This window comes from Plecotus auritus (genome assembly GCF_963455305.1).
Source record: "Plecotus auritus genome assembly, chromosome: 4".
NCBI lineage: Eukaryota > Metazoa > Chordata > Mammalia > Chiroptera > Vespertilionidae > Plecotus > Plecotus auritus.
Window position 1 is genome coordinate 26,209,766 of NC_137775.1, and position 25,370 is coordinate 26,235,135.

General features: G+C 37.4%; 1 protein-coding gene across 2 annotated transcripts in view; it reads left to right on the forward strand.

Annotated features, from left to right (window-relative positions):
• PEX7 (peroxisomal biogenesis factor 7) overlaps window positions 1-25,370 on the forward strand; it is an 85,727-nt gene that overhangs the window by 48,025 nt on the left and 12,332 nt on the right. The window contains exon 9 of one of the 2 annotated variants that reach the window (XM_080666334.1): window positions 16,681-16,780. The exons of the other annotated variant lie outside the window; for it this stretch is intronic. Coding sequence (XP_080522460.1) covers window positions 16,681-16,780 — 100 coding nt within the window. The remainder of the gene's footprint in view (window positions 1-16,680; window positions 16,781-25,370) is intronic. 2 annotated transcript variants of the gene reach the window in all.

The following is a 25,370-nucleotide window of genomic DNA, read 5'->3' on the forward strand; positions in this document are numbered from 1 at the left end:
TCCGTGGCTGCCGCCATTTCTGTTGGGCTATATTTATCTTCTATCATTGAAACTTTGTAGCATTGAGTGGAGGCCTAGGCCAACAAGGGCAGGCGGAAAGCTTGGCTTCCTCCATTGCCGGGGAAACCCAAGCCTCCCTCCTGCTCTCTGTGGCTGCAGCCATCTTGGTTTGGTTTATTTGCATATTCGCTCCTGATTGGCTTGTGGGCATGGCTTGTGGGCATGGCTTGTGGGTGTAGCGGAGTGATGGTTAATTTGCATATTACTCTTTTATTAGATAGGATAATTATGTGCTTAAAGCTACTAAGGAGCTTTGTGAATGGGAGTTCTTATTGCCCTGTCAAGGTGAGGTGGGGGAAGCATACCTTGTGCATGTAGTGCAGCACGAACCAGAACAGGAGATGTACTATGCAAAGTTGAATATGCCTTTTTATTCAAATCCATAACCATGTGACCATTTCTACTTCAATTCAACCTGTATTTTCTTTTAAACTATTATATTTTATCTACATATTTGTTAGAAATTATTTCTGAGGAAGATAGCACGATGTAATAGAAAAAGAGGTATAGTTTAAAATCTTGGATATACCATTACTAGCTATTGTTTTATATTTAATCTCTTATAAAGTCACTAAATCTCCCTGAGCTGTTGTTTCCTCACTCATAAAACATATTGTTATGAGGTTTAGAAATCAATCTATGTAGGCTGTTCACATAGTGCTTGGCCATTTTGAGCACTCAAGTTTCATTCTTTTTTTCATTCACATGTATGTTCCTCAAATTTTATACTTAGTACCATATTACTATACATACATACATACATACATACTCTTGATGGTGTTTGCAATTTATTTTGAAGTGGTTCAGCAATAATATTATTTTATGTGTGTATGTGCAGAGAGAGAAAAATAAAGGAAATATGCCAAATTTTTAACAATTGGTAAATCTAGATGAAGAGTATATGGGTGTTGGACATCCCATTATCGTACTATTCTTTCAGTTTTTCTGTTGGTTAGTCATTTTCAAAATAGAAACATTGGAGAAAGTCAGCTGTAAAATAAGATACTTAAAACATTTCTTATTAATACCTTCTAATAAATGTGACATTTAATGTTTAATTGTAATCCTACATAATGAAGAGGTAATATGCAAATTGACCCTCACGCCCTCGCACAATATGGCCGCCCCCATGTGATTAAAGATGGCTGCCACAAGATGGCTGGCAGGGAAGGGTAGTTGTGGGTGACTAGGCCAGCAGGGGAGGGCAGTTGGGGGGGACCAGGCCTGCAGGGGAGGGCAGTTAGGGGCGACCAGGCCTGCAGGGGAGGGCAGTTGGGGGTGACCAGGCCTGCAGGGGAGGCCAGTTGGGGGCGATAGGGCCTGCAGGGGAGCAGTTTGGTGTTGATCAGGCTGGCAGGGGAGTGGTTAGGGGGTGATCAGGCTGGCAGGCAGAAACGGTTAGGGGCAATCAGGAAGGCAGGCAGGCGAGGGTTGGGAGCCAGCAGTCCTGGATTGTGAGAGGGATGTCCAACTGCCTCTGACATCCCCCGAGGGGTCCCAGATTGGAGAGGGTGCAGGCTGGGCTGAGGGACACCCCCCCCCCTACCCAGGGCATGAATTTTGTGCACCAGGCCTATAGTATAAGATAGATAGCTTTATTATATTGCATTAACAGGAAAGTGGTCTTTAATTGGATTGTAGTACACATAGACTCTTAACAAAGCAGCAGATACAGAAATACCTTTTATCTTTGTCACATTCACTCTCGTGGGATTTGCCTTTATGTAGTAAGTGTCTTAACTTTGGTATGGTTGATGGACTTTTTTGATCCTTATGTTTATTAGCATAGAGATTCTCAGGAGCAGATAATTCTCTTTCTTCCCCTTCCCCATAAAAAAAGGTCAGGCAGAGTAAACAGATAGTATAGCTGAATATGTACTCTGTCTCAAACCTTTCATTTCAACTTTACCTAGTCCCCCTTACCCACAAAAAAAAGGTCAGTCAAAGTAAATAGATAAGAAATGTGGCTGAAGGTGAGCTCATATGCAGCTTCAAATGATCATTTTACCTCATTTTTTAAGATAGTTGTTGTAATTCCTTTATATTTGTTTATCAAATCACCAGAAATTATGTGATTAATGATATGATACTATTTGCAGGAACTGTGAATCTTAAAATGATCAAAGAGTGATTTAATATTCCGTACTTAGAAATAAATGTCTTTGTAACTCATCACAGTTTTTGCTTTTTGGCAGAGGTTCACCAGACTTCACTACTGATAATAGGAAAGCATCTTAATGTAGTTGTCTTTAGTTTTCTTTTTAAGAATGAGAATATATGCCTTCACATATTTGTTTAATTCTTATAAGGATATTTTTGTACTGAATATATTTAATAAAACACATTGCCTGATTACAGGGTAGGACTTGTCTGTTTCATTGTTTTGTCCCTAGCATCTGAGACATGGATATACTAAATACATTTGTTTATAAATGTGAGTGAATTTAAATTACATAAAAAATGTTGATAGTCTTTGGTCACTGACTATAAAAGTCTGCAAATGGCCCAGCCGGCATGGCTCAATGGTTGAGCATCGACCTATGAACCAGAAGGTCATGGTTCATTTCCCCGTCAGAGCACATGCCAGGCTTGCAGGCTCAATCCCCAGTGTGGGGCATACAGGAGGCAGCCGATCAATGATTCTCTCTCATCATTGGTGTTTCTCTTTCTCCCTCTCCCTTCCTCTCTGAAATCAATAAAAATATTTATTTTTTAAAAGCCTGCAAATGATTATATTTTAATATGGTTTTCACTTTGTATTTAAAGTAGTCATCACTAAAACTGAATTAAAGTGCAAAGTCCTGTTGGGATAAGAAAATGGTATTTTTCACGGAGAAAACTTGCTGTTCTATTGTTTAAATCAGTATTGACTAGATTGCAACATTTTAGTATTTAATAAATTTGGAACCATTGTATTGGTATCCTGATTGTTAACTAAAGTTACAGATAGTTATTATTTTTCCACAACTAATTGTAATATGTGATTTACTGATAAATCCCTATGAGCTTCATATACCTAATGTTTAAGATATTTGTATGTATGAAGCATTAACTCCTGAGTTTATTATGTTGGGTTTTTTTAAAATATGTTCCAAAAGAGTTTTTCCATTTGACTTGTTTAAATTAGAAAATTCTTGTGATGATTATTGCAATACTGGAAAGATCTTTTGATGAAGTGAAGCGTAATTTTGCAAGTTAAATGCCAGGTGAAAAATGAAAATAATTTCCTATATATTGAAACAATATGCATTAATTAGAAAGAAACTTGTAAGACTTTTTTTTTTCTTCTTGTAAGACATTTGATTTTAAGTACCTTGATTTATAATTGCAGAATGTTTTCAGAATTATTTAGTACTAACAGTGTTCTTTAAGAATCAAACCAAATCTGTGTCTAATTCACACCCTAATGCAAGCACATGAAGAAATAGATCTAAAAGGAATGAGGAATGTTAAGCCTGAGGTTAATGCCATGTAAGTCACTGCTTTGAACTTTGAATTGTGCTGATTAGTCCCAACAGAAAATTTATGGAGTTTGTCAGTTAATTTGCATTATAATTTTTTAAAGATTCTCTGTGCAGTTTCAATAAGGCAACTGTGGGTTTTGTTGTATATATTTCCTAATGTAGATATTGCTTTGCCTCATCTTCCATAGTAGGAAGTAAAAAGATAATATCTGAAAATGAACATAATCAGTGAATTCTCTGAGCATATTACTCCAAAATACAGAGTAAAAAATCAGAAGAAACAGCTAAGAGAATTTAAAGTGAATGCCTCTGAGGTGAAAGATAGAGGGGGCACGGCTCGAAGCTGCTGTTCTTTGTTATAAGCCTGTAGAATTAGTGGACGCAGATCTGTGCAAGTATAGTTTTTAAGAAAAAGGCACTTGAGTAGAACCTCAGTGTTTCCCTCTCCTAGTTATTTACACACATAGTGAGCCTATTTATTTAGATCAACTGGGTATTACCTGTCGGTTGTTAGTAGTTTACTTTGTCCCCTAAGAACGCAGGGATAAATAATTCATCCTTTAGGCCTGTCCTGAAACTCCAACCTAGAGTGTGGCAACACTAAATAAATATTCTAATATTGAATTTTTCAAGATTTGACCTAATGAAATGAACCATACAGAGAATGAAATCATGATTATTAATCTATTTTCATCTTAAATAAAATTCAGCAGAGTCCCGTATCTTTCTTCATTATAATTTTAGGACATGTGTGAGCACACCTGTGTACACTCCCGTGTGAAACAGAAACCATCTTGAGCTAGCTTAAATAAAAAATGGAAAATGTTTCTTAGGCTCTGGGCTCCCTTCGCCCAGGGCAGTAGTGCAGCAGGGCCTAGGCAGGTACTGGAACTGCTTTACCCTGAGTTCCTGCTTCATCAGTCCTTCTTCTTTCTATAGACTGATCTTTTTTTCTCCCCAAGCTTTCATGTCCAATCACCAGAAAGTAAACAGACTTGTTTATTCTGCTTTGTGTCTGATTTTCTTTCTCCACCTTAGTTAATGCTGTCTTCTTCTCCCCACCACTGTATCCATCTTCTAATGAGGAGAGAGTTGTACAATAAGAGGTCCTTGTGCGCTGTGCTGACATTTCACAACCTGATACCCCGAGTGGTTTTATTCATAAATGCTCAGCTGCAGAGATGAGAACATTAAGTATTTCATGGTAACATTGCTAATCAAGACCAAAGCAAAGGCAGGTTGCTGCTCTAAGTTTAATGTTGTTCACATTTAGGTGTGGAACTTAAATCTCATCTGATCACATTATCCTCTGAACTTTGTGAAATGATATTTTGCTCTAGGTAGCCACGTTTTGGTGCCAGTTACAGTTCAGATGTACATAGACCATTTTCATGCCTGAGATAATTATACTATTGCATGAGTAAATTCTTACCATATTGTTTATTGTCAGATATTTGTTTGAGACTTTATTGGAAAAAAATTTCATGGTTCTTCATTTTGTGCCAGTAAGCCAACTCCATGGGAGTTTTTTTTCCCCTTCATCTCTTTTTGTTGAGATGTGACATCCTTCAGAAAGCCATCCTGCATCCTTGTGGATCACAGCCATAAACTCCCCCAGAACAAGCCTGCCATCAGCTAATGGTTTTCTTTAATTTGTCAAAGGTACTCTAGGCTTTGTGGTACATGGTTCCTGGACTTTATGTTTATTGTGATGAAGTGGAGTCAGCCCCTCCACAGTACTGATCTAATTAAAATTTTAATTGAAATCTGAATAATTCATTTTGCTGGACAAACTTATGTTTAGAATTTTATTATATTTAACCTTGAAAGTTTATAAATATGGTATGGTTTCTGGGTATTTGCAATTGAGTGTTCTGAAAGTCATCTTTGAAAATTGTTCGGTAATTCTTCAAAATTAATCATATATTCAGGCAATTAGTGTTTTTCTATTTTAAACTTTGTTTGTTATTACCCGTTCCAAAACACAAGCACCTTTTCAATCCGATCATGCAAATAAATGAGCATTAACATTCAATAAATATTTTTGAGTTAATAAATGAAAGTTTAGCCCTTTACAAAATTTGCTTGCTCACAATTTCTATTTTTAATCCCCTCCGAAAGCAATACAGATGGTAAAGTAATAAGCCCGTGATTCCATATGTTATACTCAGAGGGAATTCACTTTTAAAGGATAGAAATCTCTGAGGTTACAAAAAGAGCCAATCACTGGAGTGATACCTAAGTTAGGAGGAGACAGCAAAGTAGATGAGAGGATGTAGTAAGTGCATATAAAAAAAATAGAGCAGAGAAGGGATAATTTCTGAACTCCTTGCTATAGGAGTGCATATTTATTCTAATCATAATTTCCTTAGGGTATTGGTTTTGAATGTAAGTTGGCACACTAATGGGATTTTGGCATGGACTTTGGCTTATGGAACTTTCTATGTAGTTTGAGGAGCGAGGGGAAAGCCTGACTTGGTCCAGGTCCATTTGAACTTTCAGGTTGTTAATCAAAGCTCCCCAAAGAATCCCAGATCCTGCCGTCTATATTCTAGATTCACTATCATGGCCCAGGTCTAGAAAAAAAAATGAATGGCAGCATCTTTCAGTAGAAAAAGTACTGGACATGATGCCAGTAGAGTCTGTGCTTTGGGGCTGCCATTTATTTGCTATGTCACCGTGGATTGCTTAATTTCCTTGAGCAATTATCCTCATCTCTGAAATGAGAATGATTACAGTAGTCCCCCCCTTAACCATTGGGGATACATTCCAAGACCCCTAGTGGATGCCTGAAACCTTGGCTAGTACTGAACCCTAGTATATATAACTTACGTTGTTTCCTATGCATACATATCTTTTTACTTAAATAAAGCACTTTATGACTTCTTTTTGACATATCCGAATTGCCAGCATCACTACTCTTGCACTTTGGGGCCATTATTAACTAAAATGAAGGTTACTTGAACATAAGCAACAGTGGATCTGATAACCTAGAGGGCTACTAAATGACTAATGGATGGGGAGCATAAACTGTGTGGATACACTGGACAAAGGGATGATTCACTCCTGAGTGGGACAGACTGGAGAAAGTATGAGATATCACGCTACTTGGATGTACAACTAAAAACATATGAATTGTTTATTTCTGGAATTTTCCATTTAATATTATATGATCACAATTGGCTGTGGGTTACTTAAACTGCTGATAGGTGTGGACTACTGTATACCCTTTATATCTTACCTTGAAAAAATTTTTACATTTATCTAAAGCAATCTATAATAATAAAAGGGTAATATGCTAATTAGACCAGATGTCATTCCAGATGTCCTTCCTGACAAAGCCGGGGCCGGAGGGAAACCAGCTCGGGTCCCAGGTGCCTGTAGGCAGCCCAAGGGAAGCCAGCCCGTGTCCCAGGTGCCTACGGGCAACCCGAAGGAAGACATCCTGGGTCCTGGGTGCCTGCAGGCGGCCCGAGGGAAGCAAGCCCAGGTCCCGGGTGCCTTCGGGTGACCAGAGGAGGGAAGCACGGGTCCTGGGTGCAGGAGGGAAGCTGGTGCCAGCAGCCGAGGGAAGGAAGGCCTACTCTTGCATGAATTTTTGTGCATCGGGCCTCTAGTATAAGATAATAGGGAAGACTATGCACACTGTCAAAGCCTTTCTTGCTGAGGATGGATTGGGTAATGTGAAAACCTTAGTTTTGGATCATCTTTGTTCTTCATTATTGGGAAGCTGGAGCTAACACTAATACTTGTTTGTTCAGCAGCTTTTTATCCTAGTCTGCTAAGTTAAATTATATGAGATAATAGTGTTACTTTTCCTGTGAAACTATTTGCCTGTCTTTTGCTTCTAATGTATTTGTCCCTTCCCAAAGTTTTGCCTTCATTAGTGGTTAGAGCCACAATGAAGTAATAATTCTAACCAGTAACAACTGTCTGGATCAGTGGTTCTGAAAGTTTGGCCTTAGGACCAGCAACGTGAGCATCACCTGGGAACTTGTTTCTAAAGTAAGTTCTCCAGCCACACTCCAGATGTCTGTATTCATGCTCAGCAAGCTCTTCGGGTGATTCTGATGCAAACTTAGGTTTGAAAACTGCTGTTTAGATAAGTGATTCTCAATAAATGGGTAATGCCCCCTACCCAGGTCAGAGCTTCCCAACCTTGGCTGCATATTACCTTCACCCGGAGAATGTTTGCACCTTCCAATTCCCATGATGTACTCTAGGCCAATTAGAATTTCTTGGGGAGCATTCACACATCAGTATTTTTTAAAATACTATCAAGGTTGAGAACCACTGCCTTTTTCTCTCCCCTCCCCTTCTTCCTGAAATCACTATTGTTTCTAATGGGAATTTATCTAATCTGTATGTATGTTGATATAAGGGTGAGAAGTACTGCTTTCCATGGTATTTCCAAGCCTATCAGCATTTCTTGGGAAGAGGTTTCTGGATTTCATACTGATCTACTCAATCAGAATTTTTTAAGAAAAAATTTCTCAGCAAACCTGAGAAATGTGTCTTTTCTGAATATCTGATATAATGAGCCTTGGTCCATCATTTGAGAACCAGGCCTATAGGTGATTTAAAAGTTATCGTACTTGTGAGGTTGGCCTTTGTTATTTGTTTATCTTGTCTTTAATATGCTTATTTATTTTTTTGTTCACTCATGAAACATTCTTGGACTATCCATGTGTCAGATACTTTTATACATGCAAGAAATACAAAGAATAGGATACTGTCCTTGAGTGTAAGGAACTTAGTGACTTTTAGAGGAAAATAGATAGATGAATAAATAATTTAAATAGTAAATAAACAAATACATCTTTCTTGGTATCTTCTGTTCCATTAATCATTTTGATTTCTTTTATCCTATTAATTTTTTCTGCTTAAATATATCTAATCCATCCATCAACCTTTCCTTATCATCACTGTACCACCTGAAATCCAAGCTGCTATCATCTCTTTTTAGACCACTGGTAGCCACATATCCACTCTTGAGCCCTCAAATCCATTCTTCTCTCAGTGGCCAGAGATACCTTTAAAAGTCAAAACTAACTATACTACATGTGGTCATACTGTAAGGGAACTCTCTGTACTATCTTCACAGTTCTTCTGCAAATTTGAAACTATCTACAGTATACATAAAAGCCTAAGCAACCGTTACAGCGGAACAACCAGATTGACCGGTTGATATGATGCGCACTGACCACCAGGGGGAAGACATTCAATGCAGGAGCTGCTCCCTGGTGGTCAGTGCACTCCCACAGGGGAGTGTTGCTCAGCCAGAAGCCGGGCTCATGGCTGGTGAGCGCAGCGGCGTGGCGGGAGCCTCACTGGCCTCCACAGCAGCGCTAAGGAGCAGCAAGCCAAGCAGTAAGGAGCAGTGAGCAGGTGGGCAGAAAGGAGTGAGCAGTCCCATACTGTGAGAGGGTGCAGGCTGGGCTGAGGGACCCTCCCCCTCCCCCAGTGCATGAATTTTGTGCTAAAATAAAAAAGTAGTTTATTTAAAAAAAATTTTAAGAAGGCAAAACGGAGTGTATAAACCTTCTGCTTAAAACTCTCACTGGTGTGTGTGTGTGTATTTACACTTAAGAGAAAAATTCCCAATTCTTCACATGGCCTACAAGACCTCTGTGATCTGGTCCTGATTGCCTTGTGTAACACTCTCCTCTTCTCTTGCCCCAGTCCAATGGGCCCTCTCAGTCACAAACCATCAGGCTCCTTGCTCACAAGGGACAAGCTGCTATCTTTGTCCTCCACCTGGTGAACTCAACCTTCAGCTCAGTGTCACTTCTTCAGGACAACATTCTTACATCATCCTGCGTTGTTTTGGGGGGCAGCTGTCAATTGCAGTTACATTTGTGTTTTTGTTGTGTTTTTTTGTTTTGTTTTTTAATGTCTATCTATCTCATGGAATTAGGAGCTGCAGAGGGCTGCGGCCACGTGTCTCTTGCTTTTGGTGCTTATTAGCACAGTACCAGGCACATTTTAGCACTCATAAATTGTTGTATGAATGAGTAATTAAATGAGAAAACAAGCAGTTGTGACATTTTTTGCTCACTACTAGAGAATGCTACATAGCCAAGCAATGCAAATAGAGATAATTATAATATTGCAATTCGCTTAAAAATTTTAAAAACACAACTAAAGTTAAGGCACATGTAAGGCATTGCAAAGTAGCCAAAACTTTTCCCCAACTCTTATAGTTAGGAAAGACTCATGAAGAATTACTAACATGTAGGTTGTGAATAGGAAAGGAAACTGAAAAATATTTTAAACCTTCTACTGAATTCATGTACTGGCTAAATTTTAAAAGTGTTTGTACAGAGATTTCAAATTACATTTGAGTAAAGTAAAAAAGTGATTTTAGCTTCATTTTTGAAATCGTTTTGATGCTTTATTTAACACAGTGCTACATACTTGCTTTGCTAAAGAATTGTGAGTCAGAAGGCAAAAAAGGATTTAACCAAGACATTGTACTATGATGAATTTTTCTCTCTACCTCTCCAATTTAAATGAAAAATGTTCCTACAGTTCTGTAATATTTTTAATCATTGGAAGCCTGTCCAGTGTATTTACTTCCCATGATAGAACTTAGTCAGTGATTTCATCAGCAAAGAGACAAAAAGGCACCAAGTAGTATATATGCTGTAACAAAATACCATCATTTAAAAATGATGTGCCTTATTTGACTGTTTAATGACCTATGTAGCCTGACTTCTCCCAATAAAAAGGAGCTCATTTTATTTGTATGATAGGCACATGAAGGCCCTCAGATATATAGAACTTATAGGACCCTTGAGTCCAGAAAAAGATTGCGAAGAGAGACCTTGTCAGTTCCCTATTTGCAAACGTGAGGAAACCTGGTGAAACGCTCACTTTCTTCCTGCCACTTTCTCCTTACATCTCACCCCTTCCTGGTGGAATTGAATGATGATACATAGAAAAATCTTGAACTATATACATCAAACTGTTGACACTGGTTGCCATTTAAAGTGTGGAAATGGGAGAGAAACCAAGATGGCGGCATAGGTAAGCACCTAAACTGCTGCCCTGCACAACAATTTCAAAACTACAACTAAAAGACAGAATAGACACCATCCAGAACCACAGGAAAGCTGGCTGAGTGAAAATTCTACAACTAGAAGGAAAGAGAAAAGCTCACAGAGAATTGGAGGTATGGCAAAGGGTCTTTGTGCGCGCAGAGAGGAAGGGCGGCTGAGAGCCTGGCTGACTTTCTCTGGCGGAAAGGGGGAAGGAAGCCCCCGACTGCACTGAACCCCAGTTCTGACTGCACTGAACCCCAGTTCCGGGCGAGCCCTTGGGGACCCATGCTCTTACGGGGGGAGTCTGAACTCTGGGGTAGAGACTCGGGAGCTGGGGAAGGCAGAGGTCTGAAGGCGCGCACGTGCCAGTGTGCACAAAGGCTGTGGAGGTTGCCACAGGCTTTCCCTAGTGGAAGGGAGTCGGAGGCTCCTGACTGCACTGAGCCCCAGTTCTGACTGCACTGGACCCCAGTTCCAGGCGAGCCCCTGGGGACCCACGCTCTTGTGGGGGGAGTCTGGACTCTCGGGCGGAGACTCGGGAGCGGGGAAGGCAGAGGTCTGCAGGCGCGCACGCGCGCAAGGGCAAGGCTGACTGGAAGCCAAGACTGTCTGCTCCGCCCTGAGACTCCACCCCATCCAAGCTGAGCACAGAGGCTATTGCAATTTGGCAAGTCTAATCCTATAAGGCTGTCTCCAGCACCGAACTTCTCCCAGCATAGACACAGCTGATCCTTACAGCCAACTGGCCTGGAGGTCAATTCCTCCCAGTGATACCAACAACAATCAAGACTTAATTACAACAAGGCTGTACACACAGTCCACAAAGGGGTGCACCAAGAGTGTCCACCTCAGGTTAACTGGGGAGGCTGACCCACTGGGCCATATAGGAAACCTAGCACACAAATCTACCCTACCAACTCAGGGAAGCAGTGAAAATGCGGCATCAAAGAAACATATCACAAACGAAAGAAATGGAGGAAAACAAACGACTGGATATAGAATTCAAAACCACGGTTATAAGGCTTTTCAAGAATATCCTAGAAAAGGCCGATAAATATAACGAGACCCTCGAAGATATGAAAAAGGACCAACTAGAAATTAAACATACACTGACTGAAATAAAAAAATATTATACAGAGACCCAACAACAGACTAGAGGAACACAAGAATCAAGTCAAAGAATTGAAATACAAAGAAGCAAAAAACACTCAACTGAAAAAGCAAAAAGCAAAAAAAAAATCCAAAAAGTTGAAGATAGTGTAAGAAGCCTCTGGGATAACTTCAAGCGTACCAACATCAGAATTATGGGGGTGCCAGAAGAAGAGAGAGAGCAAGATACTAAAAACCTATTTGAAGAAATAATGACCGAAAACTTCCCCCACCTGGTGAAAGAAATAGACTTACAAGTCCAGGAAGCGCAGAGAACCCTAAACAAAAGGAATCCAAAGAGGACCACACCAAGACACATCATAATTAAAATGCCAAGAGCAAAAGACAAAGAATATTAAAAGCAGCAAGAGAAAAACAGTTAATTACCTACAAGGGAGCACCCATACGACTTGTCAGCTGATTTCTCAACAGAAACTATGCAGGCCAGACGGGAGTGGCAAGAAATTTTCAATGTGATGAATAGCAAGAACCTACAACCAAGATTACTCTACCCAGCGAAGCTATTATTCAGAATTGAAGGGCAGATGAAGAGCTTCACAGATAAGAAAAAGCTAAAGCAGTTCATCACCACCAAACCAGTATTATATGAAATGCTGAAGGGTATTCTTTAAGAAGAGCAAGAAGAAGAAAAAGGTAAAGATAAAAATTATGAACAACAAATACATATCTATCAACAAGTGAACCTAAAAATCAAGTGAATTAAAAACCTGAGGAACAGAATAATCTGGTGAATATAATAGAATCGGGGGCATAGAAAGGGAGTGGACTGATAATTCTGAGGGGGAAAGGGGTATGGGGGGTTCAGGAAGAGACTGGACAAAAATCATACACCTATGGATGAGGACAGTGGGGGGGAGGTAAGGGCAGAAGGTGGGGTGAGAACCGGGTGGAGGGGAGCTATGGGGGGAAAAAGGAGAAACAATTGTAATAATCTGAATAAAGATTTATTTAAAAAATAAATAAATAAAGTGTGGAAATGAATAAATGTAAAATAAATACATTTATTTTCCTTTTGTTATTATGATTTGTTTTATGATTTAAAAATAAAGTTTATAGACATTAACTTTTGATTTTCTCAGCTATTTAATTTGTGCACTTTACTGTATTTGACTTGATACTTTTGATTAGATATTTCAATTTACCGAAAAATATATTAAAATTATAAATAAATATAAATATTGAATTTTTCTTATTTTACTGGCTCCTGATCTCCTTGAGGTTAAAAATATAGAAGCTTAGATTCTCCCTATTTAGCAAATTCTCTCAGGGCAAAAGCTGCCTTCACTGTTCCATTTACTGCGCTGGGTTTCAGACACCACTCTAGTTTTTACTTGAGTGTTCCTCACTGATGCTTTTATGAAGTTCTGTGGTAGTGGTTTTCACAGTTTATCTAGCAAGTTTAATTGTTTTTAGGAAGAATATTGACATAGGTTCCTAGTCAGCCATTCTGCTGGAAATGAACCTCTCATAATGTTTGCACCACATATATTTACTTTGTGTATTACGTAATTTGTCAGAGCTGTGAAATGGTGTAATAAAAAATCGTGCTTGTATGTCATTCTCTAAATTAACTTTCCCTTCACCAAATAGTATCCTTAGAGTTTTAGCATATATATTTTTTTGTTTTTTAATTTAGCTTTTTTCAGTTGTAGAAAAATATACATAACATGAAATTTACCATTTTGACCAATTTTTAAGTATACAGTTCACTATCATTAGAACATTTACATTTTTTTTGCAACCATCACCACTCTTCATCTCCAGAACTTTTCTCATCTTCTAAACCTGAAGCTCTATACTTCTTGAAGTCTCTTTTGTCCAATGTAAGTATTGCTGCCCCAGCTTTTTTTTTTTTTTTTTTCATTTCCATTGCATGAAATATCTTTTTCCATTCCTTTATTTTTAGTCTCTGTGTGTCTTTCCCTCTGAGGTGGGTCTCTTGTAGACAGCCCATATGGGTCTTGTTTTTTGTTTTTAATTCTTTATTGTTAAAAGTATTACATAAGTCTCCTTTTTCCCCCATTGACCTCACCCTAGCCGTCCCCACCACCCAGCATATGCCCTCCTTCTGCCCCCCCTCAGTCTGTGTCCATTGGTTATGCTCATATTTAGCATGTATTTTATTTGATGAGTTCTTTGCAAAATGCAAATAAATAAGTATTGATAGTTTTTCCCAGGTTAAAATTATGATGGGTGTGACTATAGTGTGGAATTATAGCCTGGACTGCCCATGAAGCTACATATTAGACAAATTTAAATTGAGTTTACTCCCTGCCCTCCTGCATGTGCAACTTCTCTTTCCACACTTTGAAGCTAAAATTGGATGGCTTCACACATGTGCCCTTATTAAGCATCCTAATTTTCATAAGGCTCACCTGTCTTGTCCTCAGTGCAGCCTTATCTTTAACAGGTTTAAATAAGAAAATAACAACAAAACTGCATTTCAGGAACAGGTCAGGAGGATATAAATGAATCCTTATTGCTTTTTATTTACAATAATAAAAGCATAATATGCTAATTAGACCGGACAGCCGAACGACCTTCCGGATGTCCTTCTGGACAAAGCCATGGCAGCGGGGGCTGAGGCAGAGACAGTAAGGGGCGATCAGGCAGGCAGGCAGAGTGGTTAGAAGCGATCAGGCAGGCAGGCAGGCAGGTAGAGTGGTTAGGGGCGATGAGACAGGCAGGTGAGTGGTTAGGGGAGATGAGCAGGCAGGCAAAGTGGTTAGGGGCAATCAGGCAGGCAGGAGAGTAGTTAGGGGCGGTCAGGCAGGCAGGCAAAGTGGTTAGGGTCGATCAGGCAGGCAGGCAGGTGGGCAGTTAGGGGCGATGACGCAGGCGAGTGGTTAGGGGTGATGAGGCAGGCAGGCCAGCCGTTAGGAGCCAGCAGTCCCAGATTATGAGAGGAATGTCTGACATCCCTTGAGGGGTCCCAGATTGCGAGAGAGTGCAGGCCGGGCTGAGGTCCCCCCCTCCCGTGCACGAATTGCGTGCACCGGGCCTCTAGTCCTTAAATAGTTCAGAAGGAAACCAGTTTTTATGATTTGTCTAAAGAGCATTTACCCTACCAATTTTACTAAAATAAAATCTAAGTCCCAAATGAAGTCAGAGAGCTGATTACCTGGATTTAATTGACCTCCCCATAGAATGATCCCACCAAACTGCTCTTTGGGGTGACTCATGAGTAGCAGCCCATGAAACAGCATTTCTGTGTTTCCCTAAGAAATGTTCAGGGAGTTCATTACATAAGCATTGCATTTCTGTTCCGTGGACTCCCAAGGGTGAATTTCCTTCTGAGTTCCAAGAGCAATTTGGTTGTAGACATTATGAATTGAGGGATCTCTTGTGTCTCCCTTTTTCCTTTGGCTATTGGAAAGCTTAGCATCTTGAGAGGTCCTCCCCTGCCAAGCAATACACAACTTTATGGAATATAATTTTGTTTATAAAATTACAGATTTGAATTTACTCTCCCACCCTTACTTTTCCTTTAACTCAGTTTTTTTTCCATATTAAATACATATTTTTAAAACTTTTGAATACTTTTTGGATTATAGTGGGTATATACAAAATCATTTGATTATTGTTTCAGATATTGCAAATCAGTATATAACCATATTTTAGAAATGAAATTATACAGTTACATATTTACTTTTGCTTATATAAACATTATCAAGATCTAGAAAATTAGATTGCAGTAAAATTCACTGTCTCTAGACCCAAAGGAACAAATATACAAAGACAGTAGAGACCATTATTATGATTTCTGAGAAGGACTGCAGCTTAGCTTGCTCCCTCATTTGTTTGAATGGGCAGATTTTCAAAAGTAAAGTCACTCTCCTTAACTATTTTGCAGATTTCAGTAATCTGATAAATGAGCTATTTATTCATTGTTTCTCTGGTACCACACAGTAGATTATCCATAGCAACAATCCTTTTCAGACTTAATAAGACCAACTCTGTATTTATTAGGAAAATAATACCGCCAGGTTAAACAAACTGACTGCTGGTTTTGTGTATTTACTCTCTTACAAAGAGATCTGCTAAGCCTTCAATGTGTTCTATGTTGTGCATCATTAGAGAGGCTGAATTGGAGTATGACTCTATGATTCTGAATATGCCATTTTTTATGGTGTGTTTAGAATAAGAAAGAGGATGAGCAAATAAAGCTTTACAAATAAGGTGCAATTTTGTGTATTGAAAATAGGGCCAAACTCTTCTCTGAACAGTAGAAATCAGATATATCATGGTAAATATTACCACTCCCCGTCTATAGAGCATAAATAGAATACTTAATATTGGCCCAGGAAAACACATTTCCGTTTTTCTTGACTTGAGAATTACATTGACATGGAATCTATAAGAAGGGCTGTGCTTCAGAAAAAAAGAAAAAGATAGTTTCAGAATTACAGAGATATTTTTATAAGAGAACAGATTCTTTTTTAAGAATTTGAATTGCTATTGAAATGTAAATTAAACCTAAGATCTTTTCATGTCAGAAATGAAGTAGTATTTAAAATCACAAAATGTTAGAGTGCATGTATTCCAATATTCTTATTTTACAGCAGTGAATGCTTTTAGAAATTGCTAAAAAAAAAGAAAAAAGAAAGAAAGAAAGCCTGATGTCTCTCATCTGAAATGTCCATGTGCAATATAAAAAAAAATTAACTAAAACTTGTGAAGTTTCACCCTACAAGGTATACTAATGGGAATATAATCATTGTTTACAGGGTAGATTGGTTACTAATTCCATTTGTTATATAATAGAATGGAGTGCATTTTTTTTCTTTATTTGATTTTTTAATGTGGGTCAGCAATGGAGCTTTGCATTTATTAATTGGTTGGGCCTATTCTGATAAAATCTTTGCTATGTTAAATATCTTTTTCTTAGGTAAATTTTTTGGTAGTTTTAGTACTTGAATTACTTTTTTTGTTTATATTCACAGATTCTGGAACTTTTCAAAGCCTGACCCTCTTCTTGAAATAGTGGACCATCATACAGAGTTTACCTGTGGTTTAGATTTAAGTCTTCAGAGCCCTACTCAGGTAATGGCTGCGATCTCCTGGGGGTTTTTTCTTCCCGTACAGTTCACAAATAGCTCTATGTGTGGCTTTTCTGAACAAAATTGCTGCCTTTAGGCAAGAGCAAAGTACATTTACTTAATCATCCTGATATCTCTTGCTGTAAAGCTGGAGCATTTGAAACCCTAGGGAAAGAGAGGTGTCCAGAAACTTGACATGCCTCTCTCCTCTTGAAAGACTGACTTTTCTGAGAGGAAAAGGAACCGTCCCCACAAGTATATGCTTTTCATGCTTAAGGCTCACAGTGGAAAGGGTGGCAAGAGAAGAATGGAATGGGGAAGGATTGTCATCCCCAGAGGTTGGTGGGAGTCGAGAGTGTGTGGTCCTCATTTCAGCTGTCCCATAAGCATGTGAGATGATGGGCAAGTCATTTCCCTCTCGGGACTGTCACCAGAAACTGTATTAAAAGAGAGGCTTCCGATGGGGGACAAAGTAAAGGAGAATAGCTACTCTTTTAATCAATAAACTTTAAAATTCCCACGTTTTATTTTCTTGAGGACTTGAGAGTTTAAATATTTAGGACTTTTTAAAAAGCTGTTTCAGTTTTGGAAACCCAGATCAGAAACACTAGAATATGTTGAATGATAATGCACTTTAAAACAGACTGTGTGAAAACACTAACATGTCAATGAAACAATATAATATGTGGAAATTCTAGAGTATGACTAAGAAACTATGTTTTTATGACAAATTTTAGAATTTGGACAAAAACATCCCATTTCTCATTGCTGTGTTCTTAAATTTAAATGAATACAGGTTTTTTTTATTTTAGGAATTTAAGCCATAATTCTGAGCTTAAAATATTCTCGTAAGATATTAGAATAGTCTCATTAACATTAAAATAATTGTAAAATGACTTCATAGCAACTAAGAAGAGAAGAGACTGAAAGAGTGCTGGGTCAAATGGCATTACCTTTCATGTAAATACAATGTGCTTCCAATGAACTAGTTTTTTTTCTGAGACATAAATCTATTATAGATGATTTTTAATAAAATATTCATACCTGTTTGCTCTCCTAGTTAAGAAAAAAGCTGTACATATTGAAACATGACCATTCCAAACAAAGAACCCTAAGTAAATACTTTCCTCTCATATATTTCTGTTACCCTCTGTTCCATGAGTCCCAGACTGTGGCCTGAGGCAACACATATGCCTCCTCGACTTCCTTGGTCCTGGCAGTTCCTCACCCATGTCTGAGAGGTGCCAAATGTTTTCTAAATCCTCCACATAGACCACCTTATTAAAAGCAACTTTGTTTCGGAGGACTTACTGATTAGATTTTATGTATTCTCAGATAAGAGAATGTATTACAAGGTCATGTATTTGTGTAAATCTGGTGACTGTCACCCATCTCTTCCTGTTCAACAACCAAATTTCACTTGTACTAAGGAAATAGTTGCTATTGAGAGAAATAAGAGTGGAAAAGCAGGGTCTTCAAGCTCTACATAACCAGCAGGTTCACCAGCATAATGTACAGTTCAACTGTGCCAGAAGTCTCCACTGAGTTAATTCATAGTGCGCCAGAATTTTGGGGTTAGAAGGGACATAAGAAATAAGACCACTCCCTCTCATTTATGTATTCTTCCCATAGACATTTTCATATGCCAGACCTTGTGCCAGGCACTGGAGATTCAGTAGAGAATGAAAATAAATGTGGGCCCTGCCTTCATAGAGCATTTAATCCACTGTTATATCAGATAATCTCAAGAAATGAATGTAAATGACAGTTGTAACAACCCTATGAAGGAGAAGTACATTGTTCCTCAAGAGTTCATAATCAGGATAGACATTTGACCTACTTAAGAAATTTGTAAGGAAGTGAGTGTCACCTGAGATCTGATGAGTAGGCATTAACTGTAGTATGAAGAGACAAAAGGAAGAAAGATCATAACAGGCAAAGGTAACAGTATGTTACAGATGCAGCAATGGCAGGGGGCATGGATAGTATTTGAAAATGAAAGAAATTCTTCCTTATTTATGGTAGATTATTCAACATTAGAATTTAAGGAAACATATTTGTTGACATGTCATGTTTTAAAAAATGGAGTGTTTAGATTATTGACTAAATGTTACATTTGTTTCAGTGTTTCCTTTTTCCCCCCTCCATTGTATTTATATTCTGTTTTGGACCTTAAACTTTCTTCCCTTTCTAACTAAGATTTCAACCAATATTTTTTCACATACCTAACATTGACACATTTAACACAAACATTTGTATTGTTTATATTAATAACTTTTGTTTTTACCAGGAAACATTAACGTTCTTTCTTCCTAGGGTAGATAAGAATCAAATTGTTGGTGCAACTCCCTATTTTTCTCTCACTTATTTCATTTCAGTTTATTATCTCTTGCTATATAATAAACTCCCCACAAGTTAATAGCTTAAACAACAATTTCCTTTCCCCATAGCTCTGTGAATCAGTAATTTGGGATGGGCTAAGCCAAGCACTTCTCTGTTCTCACCTGGGGTCACTCATGTGGCCCCAATCATCTGGTGGCTTAACTCCGGCTGGGTGGTCTTAGATGGCCTCATTCACATGTGTAGGGTACAGTGCTGGTGGTCTTCTGAGCCCTGTGCCTCCCGATGAGCCCAAGCTTCTTCACTTGGCTGTTGTAGATTTCCAATAGATTTCCAAGAAGGTGAGAGTAAAAGCCGCAAGGAATCTGCAGGGCTAGGCTTTGAAATCACACAACATCCCTTCAAGCAAGTCACAAGGCTAATCAGATTCAAGGAGTGAGAAAGAGACTCCATGTCCTGATGGGAATAGCCACAAAAAATTTGTAGCCATTGAAAATATACCACATTAATTTTTTGCTGGTATAGTTGGTAGCTTAATTTATTTTTGACATATTTATCCTTTATTCTCAGAGTATGTGGTCAAGTTTGCTGATTGCATGTTAATTTATTTCACCGTTTCTTCATAGTTTATTTCCTTAAAAAGTATCTTTCTCACCAGCTGGCATGGCTCAGTGGTTGAGTGTACACCTATGAACCAAGAGGTCACGGTTAATTCCTGGTCAAGGCACAAGCCCAGGTTGCTCGATCCCCAGTTGGGGGCATGCAGGAGATCTCCAATCATTGATTTTCTCTCATCATTGATGTTCCCATCTCTCTCTCTCCCTTCCTCTCTGAAAGCAATAATATATATATATATATATATATATATATATATATATATATATATATATATATATATATTTCTCTCACCTCTAAGAAAGTAAGTACCTTTAAAAAATGTGTTGTCTCTTAGGGTGAACTTAATAGCTGTAGGACTTTGCTGACGTTACCTTAGGGTCTCTGTGTCTTAATATATTATCTCTCTTAAAAGAAGATTTATCTGAATTCTTGTATTTATAATTCTTTTTAGCTTCTCCCTTCTTAGAGATCTGAAAGATGAGACCCAAGAATATTATACCTTTCTTCTTGACAGAATGTAAGATCTTGTCTTTAAAAGTTTAAAACTTGACAAATAAGTGTCTGGGGTCATTCTTTAAGGAGAATTGCTGAGAAATTCTTTGTGCCCTCACTTGTTAACCAGGCTGAAGTTACCTTTCACTTCAAAAAAGTTTTCTTTGATTTTTCCCCCCTCTGATCATGATTTGTACAGTCTTGGCATTTTCCCTTTTCTCATCCTTATTATTTCTAAATTGGATACTCTTTTTCTATGTTTTTAGCTTTATGATTCTCGACCTTCAATACACCCATTTATATAATTGGGATTTCCTGTATGAATGTATTTTTAGAATTCTTGACTTCGTGATCTGTAGTATCAACTCTGCTTTTTCAAATGCTCATTGATATTAGTCTAGTATTTATAAACTGGGTACAGGTTTACATATCTGTACACATTTCTTTTGGAAGATAATTATTTTTCTTTAAAGTATAAATAATTCATTCCAAGATATCACATGTATGTTCAATAAAATGTATCTCTTTTCCCATGATGAAATTGGGAAATTACATGTAAAAGAACGAAACAAGATTTCTACCACTCTGTAAAGAATCAGTTATAACATATTAATATTTCATTTCAGTCCTTTTTAAAGAAGTTTTTAAATTAAAGTATAACACTTATACTGGAAAATACACATATTTTTAGTGTACAGCTCAATAAGTTATCAAGAATGCCCATGCCCATGTATTCATCACTCAGGTTAAGATATAGGACACTACCAGCATCCCAGGAGTCCTCTCAATATTCCTCCAAAATCTCACCCTCTCCCTTCTCCCCAAAGGTAACTGCTCTGTATTTGTGCATATTTTTCATTGTTGTAGTTACACTACACATAAGAATTTTTCTTCTGGGACTCCCAAAATCCTTGGTAAACATAATCATTGATGAATGAATATCCTAGTCCAGTGGTTGGCAAACTCATTAGTCAACAGAGCCAAATATCAACAGTACAACGATTGAAATTTCTTTTGAGAGCCAAATTTTTTAAACTTAAACTTCTTCTAATGCCACTTCTTCAAAATAGACTCACCCAGGCCGTGGTATTTTGTGGAAGAGCCACACTCAAGGGGCCAAAGAGCCGCATGTGGCTCGCGAGCCGCAGTTTGCCGACCACTGTCCTAGTCCATCCATGCTAGGTATCCTTACAGTAAGTACCCTTAAAATAGGGTAGAAGAAATTTTGTATGCTTTCATTTTGTTTGGTGGAAGATGCTTAGATTTGATTTAAACAAGTTCTTTAGATGTAGTTTAAAATGTATCTTTGGCTTTGTTGATGTTTTAGTGAAAATATTCATTATTTAAAATTCACCTTATGTTTTGATTCAAATCCCTATTCTGACAATCTTAGATACCAGGTTTAGAGGTTGGCAGTGGGTAAAATACTTTAAATTTCTCAGTATAAGGTTGGAAATGAGGTTTTAGAAGAGGACTGGCATTATTGGCAATTAGTATATCTGTGTCCTTGCACTTTTGATCTGAGGTGGTATTTTCTGCATGTGTCACATAGACTACCTTTAGCATTGGAAAAACATGTACCAGAAGCATCCACTGTCCTCAGGCAGCAGTCTCTGCTATTTCCTTTCTGGTGCTTTAATAATTGTATAATATTTAGCTGAAAATTATATAACAAGTGCTTGTTTTCTGCCAGCCATGAAACATTCCCCAGATCCAGCTCTGTAGGATCTTGGCGTGCTCCTAAGATGGGTGCGCCTAGCCTGTGTCTACTGCCCTCTGCACTCTGTGTACAGCCCTGCAGTGAGCGCTTTCAGGATGATTGACATCTGAGCCTTTGGTACCTCTGCCTCTGAGCTCCCATTCCTAAATCATCCACTCTCTACTCATTTCCTTCTCTAGACTATGGAGCATGGCTTCTAAAAACCAAACAAAAATGTTGACTTGGCACGCTATGAACTACTTTTCCAAAACACTATATTTGGGCTCTTGATCCTACTCAACTTACCTTTAAAGTCTTTTTCATTTTCTAGTCCATTCTCCACAGTATCTTTTCTCAACTTTCTATAGGGTCATTAAATTTGACTTACCTCCTACTTTACTATAAAAATAACCAAGGATGGCCAAAACCGGTTTGGCTCAGTGGATAGAGCGTCAGCCTGCGAACTGAAAGGTCCCAGGTTCGATTCCGGTCAACGGCACGTAACTTGGTTGCGGGCACATCCCCAATAGGAGGTGTGCAAGAGGCAGCTAATCGATGTTTCTCTCTCATCGATGTTTCTAACTCTCTATCCCTCTTCCTTCCTCTCTGTAAAAAATCAATAAAATATATTAAAAAAAAAAATAACCAAGGATGAATATGTTCTTCTATTTCTATTGTTTCAAAATATTTATGTTCTATCTCTATTTTCCCCCTTTTCAGTGGGTTCCTAATTTTCTCAATGGCTTCCTCATCCAGGTCTTTGTTTCCATAATTATTCACTGTTTTTTAGATCTTCAGTGAGTTTTTTCCTCTGTTTTTAAAGCTCATTTGATGTCACTCTCGACCAGTAAATTCTGTTTCTCTCCCATTATTACACATCTAGAACTTCCTCTTGAATTTTTGTTGTCTTACATTATTAGATACTGCAACTTCCCCTTGAAACGGTCATTTAATTATATGCTAGTGATGCTTGACCCATTTATCAAATTGCCTTTATTATATGATCTGAAGAGATGTCTTGCTTTTCTCCAGTATTTCTAACTTGGTTAATTGATTGTATGCTGAGGCCTGACCAGTGACCTGGGAAGTCGTCCTAGTTTTCTTGTCTTTCTATACCCTTAAATTCATTGGACGTTAAGCTTATAAATTCTCTCTTACCAGTACCTCTGAAATCTGGACCTTCGATAAGCATTTATTTAGTACCTCTGCCATGGAGTACTTCAGTAATCTCCTAACCAATCTCTAAATTCTTTTCTTCATTACATTGATTTTCAACACTGCTTCAGGGGACAGCTTTTCATAATGCAAATTTGATTTTGTTAGTCATTGACCTGAAATATATCAATGGCTCCATTAAAGACATCAGGAACAAGATGAGAATTACTACTATCATCACTGTTAATCAATATGGTTCTAAAAATCATAGCCAATTAGTAATAGAAAAAAACAAAATAGAATATAAATATTTTTAAATGTAGGAAAGTTTATGATTATTTGTACTTCATATGATTGTGACTTTAAACCCATTATAAATAAAAAGAGCCCGCTGGTGTGGTTCAGTGATTGAGCATTCACTCATGAACCATAAGGTCGTTGGTTCAATTTGCGATTGAACCAATGGGAAGGCTCTATCCCCAATAGGGTGTATGCAGGAAAGAGTCAGCCAATCGATCTTTCTCTCTCATCGATGTTTCTATCTCTCCCTCTCTCTATAAAAATCAATAAAAAACATTTAAAAAGTAAAAAGAGTTCAGTAAGTTCAGTAAAAATAAATATATAAAAATGAATACTGCCCTCATATGAATACTATGTAGATATTCATAATCATCAGTTAGAAAATAAAATGGGAAAATTACCTTTACATGGCAACAACTGTGTGTGTGTGTGTGAGATACATAGAGGACTACAAATTTTAAAATGTGCAGGCACAGATAAAGAAAATTATATAACTTTACAAAGGGACCTTTAAAAAAAAAGAATAAAAGAACAGATATATTATGTTCCTGCAATAAAATACATTTATTTCCTTATTGATCCCATTTTATAGGTCTTTCTCGTCTAACACAAATATTACAAACTCATGGTAAGCCACTCCTGTGATGCTCTTTACTTAATGTGACCATTAACTATACTGGTTACATAAAAGTTTTAATTTACAAATAGATAAAACTAAATTGTCATCTTCATGTCATCTCAGAAACCTTAAAGAGTCTGCCCATTACCTTCAGGGTAGAGTGTGAATTTTTAATCTTGATTTCAAGATTCAATATAATCTGTATGTTTTCTAATTATATTTCTCATCATTCTATGTAATCCTTCTATTACATACCAATTATATTTTATTATTTGTTGTTTTTGCCAGTTTTTCTTGCTCTCCCCAACTTTTGCCTATACAAATTGTTTCTGCCTTTCAAAGTCAGAATAAGTTCTCTTCCTTCATTCCTTTCCTTTTTGCTTCAGTAAATATATGAGTGTCCATTATGTGTCAGAAGATGCATAGTAGATTAATGCAAGCTACCTTATATATATATATATATATATATATATATATATATATACACACCCACACAATATACCCCCCAAAATGTATACACACTTTAACAGCTGATAGCTCAATTTTGAAAAGGAAATGTGTTTTAATAAACACTGCCTTTATAATTATTCAAAGTGTATATATATTACATGTTATAATATAGTATATATTATATATGTTACATATATTATACATAAATAAAATAAGTATTAAATGAATGAATGAGTGAATAATGACATAATAAACCATGTTCTTCTCTGTAGTTACTTCCTACTGTAAGCTAATTGAGTAAGTAAAACATGTTCTTACTTCAGCCTATGATGTAGTACAATGCAGCATAATGACTGGGCTGCTTTTTCAGAATTTAAAATTGACTGTTAATTGTTGTTTTTTTCATTCTTTCTATATCCTTCTGCCTATTTCTCTGGTTCATTTTTGCTAAAGAGGCCATATGTCATAGAAATAATTATAGTAAATTAAACAAGTTTCCCAAGGGCAAAAGCAGTTGTCCACAAAATTGAGAGAACAGAATATAATGATAGATAGGAAATGGAAAATTTGTCAATAAAGTAAATCTCTTAATGAGTCCGTAGGAATTCTTTGTTAGATTAATAGCCATATTTAATCATTTGAAATAAATTACATTATCAGAGGCATGTGTAAACATTTTGATAAAATAGAGAGAATTGATAAAATTAATGTAAATTTTGTAAGTTACACATGTATTTAAAATCTGGTGTTTTCATTATGTTTCCTCTTCCAAATTTTGCATTTATAGGACCATTGTTATTGAGGATGTTCTATGGCAAGTCTTATCTGATCCACCAATGATAAATTTTTATTATAAACCACTTATTGACTGGATTTCTTTAGTATTCTCCGGTCTACTGTAGAATCTAGTCTATTACTTTG